An 11,289-nucleotide genomic window follows, 5' to 3' on the forward strand; every position below is an offset into this window, starting at 1 on the left:
CAATCACGGTTTTCAGTTTGAACATTTTTTTAAACATGAAATACATTATGAAATAATTACATGACAATGATTTTAGAGCTTTTAATTGAAATTCCAAAGCCAAAAATGTTGAACATTCCATTGCTAAAACACATACCATTGTCTCGGTCAGGTACACATTGGGTAGACGTCAATAGAAAAAAAAGTAGGAAGTGACTATGAAATAATAAAATATTTCAATTGTGTATATTACTTTGTTTTTATTTGATGACTATTTTGTATTCCTTAAAGTAATCATCTCTGTCCAGGCAGTAGCAGCCAGCCAGCCCACCTAACATTTTGTGCTCTCCATTTTTTACCCTTTTTTACCCCCCACCAGGTAGGCAAATTGAGAACATGTTCTCATTTACAATTGCGACCTGGCCAAGATAAAGCAAAGCAGTTCGACACATACAACAACACAGAGTTACACATGGAGTAAAACAAACATACAGTCAATAATACAGTAGAAAAATAAGTCTATATACAATGTGAGCAAATGATGTGAGATAAGGGGGGGGGGGGGGGGGGGGGGGTGTAAAGGCAACAAAAAGGCCATGGTGGCAAAGTAAATACAATATAGAAAGTAAAACACTGGAATGGTAGATTTGCAGTGGAAGAATGTGCAAAGTAGAGATATAAATAACGGGGTGCAAAGGAGCAAAATAAATAAATAAATAAATACAGTAGGGGAAGAGGTAGTTGTTTGGGCTAAATTATAGATGGGCTATGTACAGGTGCAGTAATCTGTGAGCTGCTCTGACAGCTGGTGCTTAAAGCTAGTGAGGGAGATAAGTTTTTCCAGTTTCAGAGATTTTTGTAGTTCGTTCCAGTCATTGACAGCAGAGAACTGGAAGGAGAGGCAGCCAAAGGAATAATTGTTTTTTGTGACCAGAGAGATATACCTGCTGGAGCGCGTGCTACAGGTGGGTGCTGCTATGGTGAACAACGAGCTGAGATAAGGGGGGACTTTACCTAGCAGGGTCTTGTAGATGACCTGGAGCCAGTGGGTTTGGCGACGAGTATGAAGTGTGGGCCAGCCAACGAGAGTCTACAGGTCGCAGTGGTGGGTAGTATATGGGTCTTTGGTGACAAAATGGATGGCACTGTGATAGACTGCATCCAATTTATTGAGTAGGGTATTGGAGGCTATTTTGTAAATGACATCGCCGATGTCGAGGATCGATAGGATGGTCAGTTTTACGAGGGTATGTTTGGCAGCATGAGTGAAGGATACTTTGTTGTGAAATAGGAAGCCAATTCTAGATTTAACTTTGGATTGGAGATGTTTGATGTGAGTCTGGAAGGAGAGTTTACAGTCTAACCAGACACCTAGGTATTTGTAGTTGTCCACATATTCTAAGTCAGAACCGTCCAGAGTAGTGATGTTGGATGGGCGGGCAGGTGCGGGCAGCGATCGGTTGAAGAGCATGCATTTAGTTTTACTTATATTTAAGAGCAATTGGAGGCCACGGAAGGAGAGTTGTATGGCATTGAAGCTCCTCTGGAGGTTAGTTAACAGTGTCCAAAGAAGGGCCAGAAGTATACAGAATGGTGTCGTCTGCATAAAGGTGGATCAGAGACTCACCAGCAGAAAGAGCGACATCATTGATGTATACAGAGAAGAGAGTCGGCCCAAGAATTGAACCCTGCGGCACCCCCATAGAGACTGCCAGAGGCCCATACTGTACTGTTTTGAGTCATCCCATTTAGCTAGCCTGCCTAAGTATGCTGCAGAGCTGTCTGACAAAATCATTTTACTAAATCTCAAAGTAGATAAGGCATACTTGTTTTTGGAATGATCTTGGTGAGAGCGAAACCTCTCGCTTCGCCTTATCCTCTGATCCGTCTCTGTCTGAGCTGGAAAAATCCACAAAGGATTATGGACATTGTAGTTAATTACCAAGTTTCTGCGCTGAACTAGCTTGAATATTTGCTCAATGAAAACTACAACTCCCATCAGCCCAGCATCCCACATAGTTCTTGACTTGATTTCTCTTGTGAATTATTTGATTTCCCTCTAGATAAAAAGGGCACAGGGCATTGGCTCACAAAAAAACCCTGAACTAAATGGAATTCAAGCAATTGAGCTGACGTCTGTCAATTAGTTGTTTAATAACTGATAAAAAAAAACTAAATGTCAGTTAATCGCTCAGCACTGGAAAGTTATTTTCGTAAAATATTTTATGTAGCCTACTATTTGAAACTGTTTCCAAATACATACCACCAAGACCAAACAGATGTTTTTGTTGTACTGTATGTGTGTTTATAGTTTTGTTTAATGTTGTGTTAGTGTATGTAAGTTGTTTGGTCTGAAACTTTGTTCCCCCTGCAGCTATTGGACCAGGTCTCTTTTGGAAAAGAGATGTTATCTCAATGAGAAAAACCTGTATAAATAAAAGGTAGAAAAAAAGAAAATAAATTGACCTGGGTTCAAATGCATTGATATTTTAAATATTTGTATTTCCAAATGCATGCTAATACTTTCAAAGTGTATTTCTAAATAAAGTATATTCCAACACTTCCTATGAAATGCATGTGAAAGCTATTGAACGAGTATTTGAACCCAGGTCTGGAGCACGCCACGTTCCCAGTTATCTCCAAAAGGACTGACGGGGGTCAAGGAGTCCAACTGACCTTTGACCTGGGAGCAGTCAGAGATCTGGTCTTCTTGGTGTGATTAACATCAGGCCAGTCTTCAGCATCCCTCCCCTGGGCATCACCGCCAGATCCATTGGTCTCAGCAGCACTGGTGAACACACAAACACATCCTGATTTGTTGTGCTTGCTGAAGGCAAAGCACGATTCTAGATTTCTTACAGACTTCTTATTACAATTATTCCACTCGCTCTAGCACTTAAACCACTTGAGCTATTTAACACTAAATCAACTTTAAAAATGTGCAGACTGACCGTATTCAGGTTGCTTGAGAAAATGTTTGAGAAGTATTTATACTTTCTGTACTTCAACCATATTTGCATAAAACTAAATGCAAGTCAATAGACTTGAATGGGGGAAAAAAAAGTGTAAATAAATGGATCCTCTTTCACCATTTAAGGCATGCTATCAACACCATCCAACGTTGGGGTGTTTAGAATGCTTGTCAAAGACTGATATTATAACAAATGAAAATATGCAATATTTACATCAGTCAATGGCGACCATGAGAGGTAGGTATTCACAGTCTCACTGCTTTCTAACCATTCCAGCTAGAAACTCTAGTCTAAACCCAACTGCAGGATGATGGAAACACTTCATATATTCTTTCATTCCTCCATCCTTTAATCAGTTAACAATGGGCAGACATTTTCATATTGGAGCAAACGCAACAGCACTGTAACCGTATAAGCTAGAAACACAAAACAAAACGTTTAAATTGTGCAGACCGTCCCAACTTAGAATGCTTGAGAAAATGTTTTGGATAGCATCTATACTTTTTGTACTACAACCATATTTTTAAAACGAGCCACCATTGCCATGCATCTCAATGACAATAAAAGGGCCATAGACTTGCATTGGGGGATCATTTGGCCGTGCTACTCCTCTTGAAGCGTTTAGGTGATCAACTCTAAACCGATGCCGAAATGTGCACACTGACTCAACATATATTGCTTGCATACAGCCTTTCGGTACTATTTATACTTTTGGAACTATAACCATTTTAAATTAGCATAAATTAACATAGGTTTGAATGAGAACCAAAGGAATACAGTGGTAGCAATGTAAAAAAATAAAATAAAAAAAAAGTAAATGTAAAAATGTTCTGACTTAAAAACCTATCAAAATATTATTAACTATTCAAATTTGCATAAATGAGCCCACTAACAGTAATTATCAGTCTTGATTCGTTCAAGCTAGAGACACCAAGCCAACTTTCACATGTTCAGGCGATCCTATCAACCAACCATCCCATCCATCCATATACCTACTTTTCAAACTATAACCAGTCACTACCACTACTTATTTCAAAACCATACATACTTTAAATCAAGCTAGCAAGCGCACCACAATTCTTTCAGGAAATGTACTTCTCTACTTACTATTTGTTTTGTATGCGTTGCCGAAAGTACCAAGGGTAGCATGGTTCTAGGTCTGTTTGCGCTGTCTTGCCAGAAACATATCTAGGACCAGGCTATACCAAAGGCACTTCTCTGTATGAAAGAGGAGTGAATAAATAAACCTGACATGTTTTTTAATCAGCAGCATAGTTCTGGCTCATAAATTGGAAGTACAGTTGGAGAGCATCGTTCATATCCACTAGAGCACATGGTTACATACTTTTGAGTAAATAGCGTCTACACATTCCAACTGAAGTATACGTCAATGCACAAACTAAACATTTTAAATGCTGTACATAAATCAATTCATCCGACAAGTAGGGAATGCAGAATATTTCCAATGCACAGCAGGCTTAACAGCACTGCATGTTCTCCTTGGAAAAGCTGAATGTAAAAGAGAACTTTTGCACAGGCAGAGGATCTCATCAACAAGGGTGTCCCTGCAGTTCTGCACTGTCTTTGAAACCGTGCATGGTGAATGATTTGGATCATAAGGTTGAAGCGATAACCTTGTTATCGTGCGATTGTAGGATCCAACCAAAATCTAAACCCTGACAATCGCTATAAAGTGGAGTTGGAGTTTGTACGGAAAGGTTTCAGAAGTTTGAATACACCGATACAAAATCAAATACACCGAAGTCGGACAAAATCTCCCTTTAGCATGCAAAAAGAAAAATCAACACAATCTCTCTGAATCGGGTTTCATTTTTTTTCATTTTCTACTGACATAATTATTACAGTGAATGACAAATGGCCCCTTCCTCAATAACGCTGCCAGTGGGTCCAGTGGGTCCAGTGTGTGGCTGTAAACAGAGTGGCTTCCTCCATAAGCAGCTGTCATCACAGCAGAGCTCTCCAAAGAAGGAGCTCCACAAAAGCCTATTTCAACACCGGTAGAATGTCTTTACTTTGCTGAATGAAAAAGGGTTGAGGTAAGCGGCAAGCAAATGAAGCTACAGAAAAACGTCTCTCTTTGTTACAATAGACGGACATCGACAATGTCACGGCGAAGCAATGCATGTGAAGGGAGTGAGGTTGAATGATCGTGAGGTGGATGATCCAATGGAATGGTCAAATTCCATATTTTTACCTCAGGGGAACAGCATTACTCCCTAAAATACAGTACCAGTTTGCTGTTTAGGAGAGACTGTCAGGTGCTATTAAAAAAAAAAAGAGAATCAGACCGGTCCAGTGGCTTCTACACACACAAACAAACCCCAGCAACTCACTTCCAGGTTCCTACTCTGTCATCTAAAGTGCTTGGCCTGTCAATCATTCTGTCCATCCATCATCACACAGAAGACAAACATGGTGTCCCTCTAGCCCAGAGGGAGGAGTGCTGATGCATTGTGAATGGGTCACGTCCTCTTCCGTGATGCTTCACTAGCGACATGTGTACACACGGACAGAAGCACAACGTCTTGCTTGTGTCAGGCTTCAAAGACTTCATAGAAAAAGGCTCATAGACTTACGCAGCTTCTTATCTAAGACATGATTTGGATGCAGTTCAACCGGGCATTCCTAAAGAGCAGGTGACAGGTGCCTCCTTCAGATTCACAAGCAGAAATAGATAGAGGGAGGGAGGGAGAAAGTGAGGAGCGCCTCAGTGCAACTAGACAGGGTGCTTTAACAGAGCCGGATTTGCATAGAGATGTTGGCTGTCATTCACAGCTAGCCAAGCCACCTGGTTTTTCCTATTCAAATGATTTAATATACTGTAAGGCTCACTTTAGGGACTCAGACTCTTCGTCACAAGTTCAATTTGAGATTGTCAAAGTGCTGCGCCGAATGGTGAGTTATGCCAAGTGGAAATGTTAATACAAGCACACGCATATAGTGCATTCGGAAAGTATTCAGACCCCTTTGATTTTTCCAAATTGTGTTATGTTACAGCCTTATTCTAAAATTGATGAAATACATTTTTTTCCCTCAATCTACATACAATACCCCAAAAATGACAAAAGGAAAACAGTTTTTTAGATTTATAAAAAATTTAAAACAAATACCCGACTCACATAAATATTCAGACCCTTTGCTATGAGACTCAAAATTGAGCTCAGGTGCATCCCGTTTCCATTGATCATCCTCGAGATGTTTCTACAACTTGATTGGACATGCATTTATTGGACATGACTTGGAAAGGATCACACCTGTCCACAATTGGCCAGTGCATGTTAGAGAGAGAAAAAAAACAAGCCATGAGCTCGAAGGAATTGTTCATAGAGCTCCGAGACAGGATTACATCGAGGCACAGATCTGGGGAAGGGTAACACAAAAAAATGACTGCAGCATTGAAGGTCCCCAAGAACACTGCGGCCTCCATAATTGTTAAAGAAAGTTTGGTACCTCCAAGACGCTTCTTTCATGAAAAAAAAAAAAACGTTTCACTTCGTCACAATTTAAGCCATTTTAGAATTAGGCTGTATTGTAAAATCAAATGTGGGAAAAGTCAAAGGGTCTGAATAATTTCCGAATGTACCGTATATTGCCTAATGAAGGTTGACAACTGAAACTAGTACTAGGGGGGAGATTGGTATTGACCCACATGTGCAAGCATGCATGTATATTATGGAGTGCTGTTAGAGTCTAAGGAGTTTTAACCAGAGCCTGAGGGGTGAAGCATACCTGTGTAGCTCCTAGTTATTGTGTACAGTATGTGAGAGACCTGGGCCACACCTTGGTAAAGGTGCTGTAGACCTTATTGCACCACGTTTGAGTTGTTTTTCAATAAATAGTGTTATAAAACATGCACATTTTATAGAGTAAACTACTATTGACAATAGGCTAAACATAAACAATAGACGGTAACGCAACATGCAGAGATGGGAGAAGGTAGGACGCTGTTATTGGGTAAAAAATAAAAAATTGTGACGCGTTGTTGTTTACACTATTGATTTAGCTATGAAGCTAAATCATTACTAAATGAAGAGGGGAGCGTAGAGGAAGTTGCACGTGGAGAAAACTGTACGCTAAAGTAGGATGACCGTTCTCATATTGGGTTTCAGTTGATGTATCATGAAAGCAACAGAATAAAAAGTATATACTGCCTAATGTATGGAGGGGACACCTGTGCTGAGTAATAACGCTCAACAATCCAGGCCCAAACTCACATCTAAGAGAGAAGAATCATATCGCACTGAATTTGTAATCTGGCAGATATTAGAATAATAATTGAAGATAAGATTAAATTGTTTTTGTATGTCTCGATATGACAGCACATTCTTAATATGCAGACAAATTTTTTTCTAAAAACGGTAAATGTTTCAAATAAACTACACTAGCTACATATTTGTCAGATACATAATTTGCTTCACTTCAACTGAATGCTACAATAACTTTTACTAAGACGATGCCAACAGTGACATCAAGCATAGATGCCCCCGGGAACAATAACATGTAGAGGAAATGCAGAGGAAAGACATCTGGAATGACAGGTTCCTCTTCGTGTCCCTTCGCTTAGCTAAGACACAAATAAGTCCTAAGTCCTCCTCGGATACAGATACTGTAGCTCAAATTCTGGCAAGAAGAAGGATGGCTGTGAATGAGCTACGCTAATGCACAAGGACTGAACGGAGTGGGACGTGTCTCGAGTTGTGTCAAGGCCGATTTGATCTTTAAAAATTGGCAAAAATGGTTATGCTGGGGCCAGGTTGCCTCGTCACACAACGCCTCTGAGCACCACGCAATAAGTTCAGTTCACACTCCCATGAAATATGTGGAAGTATTTTAACCTGTTTGGTTTTGGCAATGCTGACTGGGTATTGTAAAGGTCTTTCATGTAGTTCTATGAGTCGGATTCTCATGCCAAACCACACTGACATATGGGATTAATGTCAGTTTTATTTATGTATTTTTTTACAACGATTATCTACCATTGAAGAGATTCAGACAGTGAGTTTACATTTTCAAGGAGACTTAAACCTTTTCCTTCACCACTCCCTATTGAAGAAATAAAGGTGATTTAACTAGAATGCCCTATAGGGTGTCCAATCAAAAACACCCATTTTGACCAATGGATAAAATAATGTTAATTGTGACGATAATCCTCTAAGAAAACCAATGGTCCAATGGCCAGAAATAGGGTGAATAAATCAAAAAAGGCCAGAGAAAAAAAAATGTGGTCAAAAAAAAAATAATAAATCGGGAAAATTGCATCACATCAGCAAATAATCCCTTGTTTCAAATAAAACGCTGGGTCTAAATGAATTGTTTACTAGGTTTAATTCTTGATTTGTTAAGTTAAATTATTCAGTAATGACTCGAAAGTATTATGGGAACAATTATTTTTTTATTTCCAGTAAGAAAAATGCTAGCCATTGGCTGCTAACAGCGGAGAACTGCTAGCTAACCAGCAACCACAAAAACATCCAACAACTTCGGGATTACAGACCCCTAATAAATCGTCCGATCGCCATCTAGTGGCAAAAGTAAGAACCGCCGAAAAAGCACAGGTCTCCAAAGTGGCACGGTGATCTAAGGTACTGCATCTCTGTGCAAGATGCTTCACTACACTCCCTGGTTCAAAACCAGGCTGAATCCCAGCGTCATCTGGGTTTGGCGTCATTGTAAATAAGGATTTGTTCCTAACGCACTTGCCTCGTTAAATATATATATATATATTTGTTAAAAGGAGAATAATTATTCTGTCAAGGATTTTTTGTTAAAAAATGTATTATGGCATACTAAGACAAAATAATCATGACAGTGTGTAAATGATAACACTGTGAAGGAAATTAAGAAATGTATTAAAATGCTGGAAGTGAATGCTGGAATTAAATTATTAACTATGCAAATGAGCTAAAGCTGTGTGCATTAAGGAATTAAGACACCTGACTCAATTAGATGCCTTGGGCAGATACAACCATGAATAAGTGCATGTTGTGTTCAGTGATTTAAACAGTAATCATATTTGTCTTGGTAAATTGTATTTTATAACTTCAGGAAGTTACATATCACCAAAGCACATTTTCACCCACGCTGGGCAGGGTGGGTGGACACCCTACCCTATACTAAGTAGTCACAAACATGCCAACTACCCTTGATAGCCTGGAATAAGTGAACACAAAAACAAACATTGAATTAGCCTCTAACTCGTGTTTTACTGGTTTGAGGAGACGTTTACTCTTGCTGTTGATCCAACCATTGAGGTGTATAGTTGGCACGCTTCAATTAAGGCGAACTGGTGTATTGGAGCCTATAAAATCAGATGTCAACAGCTGCTTTCCAAAAGGACAAACCACATGATTGTTATGTCATGTGCTATGCTACTCATTCACCGGTTTGCTCATGTTCAACCAGTAAATTAGGGTCAAAGTATCTGCTGCTCATTCATACGTGCATACTCTAGTATACCTTGAATGTCAAGGAATTTCATCACCATATTGTATAACTAAATAAAGCCATTGGGAATGTTGTAGAATCGACAGAAACATAGATGTGTGTAAATATTGAATGTTCGGGCTACCCTCAGACGAGCATACAATGTGCATAGTTTGAAGCAGTGGCTCTTGCATCCTGTCTAGCGTGTAACACCCTGCAGTGTGTGTATGGTTTCAATCAGATCCTCGATGCATGCTTAATACAGGTTGCTACTTCCATCCAGTGTGGTGTAAATCATCTTGTCGTTTTTGCAACGGTATCTTCTGAATCAGAGAGCCTATTTGTTGCCTAATTGTTAGACTAGCTTAACTGTTCCCACTGTTAAGAGATGCATGCACAAATAGAACAAAAGTGTGTGAATTAATTTCAAGTCACGCAGAACATAAATAAAGTACCCTATGCAAAGTCTGTGGACTACAGTAGAACATTCTAATGGTATCACGACCATCAGTTCAAATAGAAAACTATTTAAAAACTGCAACAAGAAGCCTGGAACTTTTCCAGTATTTGGCATATAGTTGCCTACCTGAAGTCCACTTGCTTCTCTTCATCTTTGCCGTGTTTCGTATTTTTCTTGAATTTGAAGAGTTGGAACTTTTTTCCTCCACGGTCATCTTTCTCCTTCTCCACGGTCAATTTGGCTTCGCTTTTAGAAAACAAGCTTTTGAATGCCTTATTGGAACTACTCTTTTTCGCCATCTTTACGTCTATTCCAAACATAAATGGCAAGTCACCAAATTCAAAGTTTCACTTGTCACGAATCTTCACATGAAAAACACTGCAAAGTCCTCAGAACCTGCAGACATCAACCGGACAGCTGATCCTCGCCCTTCACTTTCTCTCCTGCATGCGCAGTCGCACACAGGTGAGTGACACGCCCTAGAGTAGCTTTGGGACACATCAGGAGTCTGTGCATTGATTGGACTCTCTAATTTGTGCATCGTTATGGTGGGTATTCACAGAAAATAACCCTACCACAATATAGCCGGCTTCACCAAAAAACAAAACGTTTCCAGTCAACGAAGGTATATGTGCTGTAATTGTCAAACAATAACTTCAAAGGGCTCTTTTACTAGGCTACCCGCGCACGTTCTTCCACTGGCAACATATTTCCAGCCTCCAAACAGTGGTGAATGTGAAGAGACATCCTGTTACACAAAACACAAAAAGCCTAATGACATTGGTGAATATTTATTAGGCCAGAATGTAGGCCTGTATATCCGCGCGCGTCGGCCACCCATCTCTGCCTTGGCAACGTTTCAGTGTTTTTATCAAACCACATCAGATTTTGGAGTTCAGGCTATGCCACCCGTTTTCAAATCCATTCACTCATTTTCATTATCATTGCCGCTGTCATACGGTAGGGATAAAAAGTGGTGTAATAGCCTACAGTTTTTACCTTTGTATTTAATTATTGTGAGGTTCATGTTTTACCTGTATGGTTTACCCCCACTATTTATTTGGCTGGGAAGCTGAACAGGACCTTACCTCCTTACTTTCATCCCTGCTCACTATGAAATAAACGTCTGTAACTCAGTAAAATTGTTGCGTTTACACATTTTTATGACTAGGCCCACATAGTATTGAATTAACAGGGATTCTATGTGTAATTATATGATTAGGCCCATAACTCAAACCAATACACAGACTCCCGATTTTGTGTCCCAAAGCTCACACTTGCGATGAGTTAGCCAAGCATTTTAAGGAAATCCACATACATGCAGATGCACATGTCGCTAAAATAGACACAAGCAAAGCCAAACGACTGATAGCCAGATTTTCTGACAAATATAACATGCTTTTTGGCTAGATAGCCTAATCTCATATCCGTGCG

The 11,289-nt window shown here is 39.7% G+C and overlaps 1 protein-coding gene across 1 annotated transcript in view; it reads right to left on the reverse strand.

Moving 5' to 3' along the window:
* LOC110496124 (uncharacterized) overlaps window positions 1-10,326 on the reverse strand; it is a 65,854-nt gene extending 55,528 nt beyond the window's left edge. Inside the window, exons 1-2 of the mRNA XM_021571826.3 lie at window positions 9,982-10,326; window positions 2,656-2,767 (exon numbers count right to left, since the gene is read on the reverse strand). Coding sequence (XP_021427501.3) covers window positions 2,656-2,767; window positions 9,982-10,175 — 306 coding nt within the window. The 5' untranslated portion in view covers window positions 10,176-10,326. The remainder of the gene's footprint in view (window positions 1-2,655; window positions 2,768-9,981) is intronic.
* Between the last annotated feature and the right edge of the window lie 963 nt (window positions 10,327-11,289).

The sequence above is a fragment of the Oncorhynchus mykiss genome, chromosome 18 (genome assembly GCF_057628025.1).
Source record: "Oncorhynchus mykiss isolate SJ-2025 chromosome 18, ASM5762802v1, whole genome shotgun sequence".
Lineage (NCBI taxonomy): Eukaryota > Metazoa > Chordata > Actinopteri > Salmoniformes > Salmonidae > Oncorhynchus > Oncorhynchus mykiss.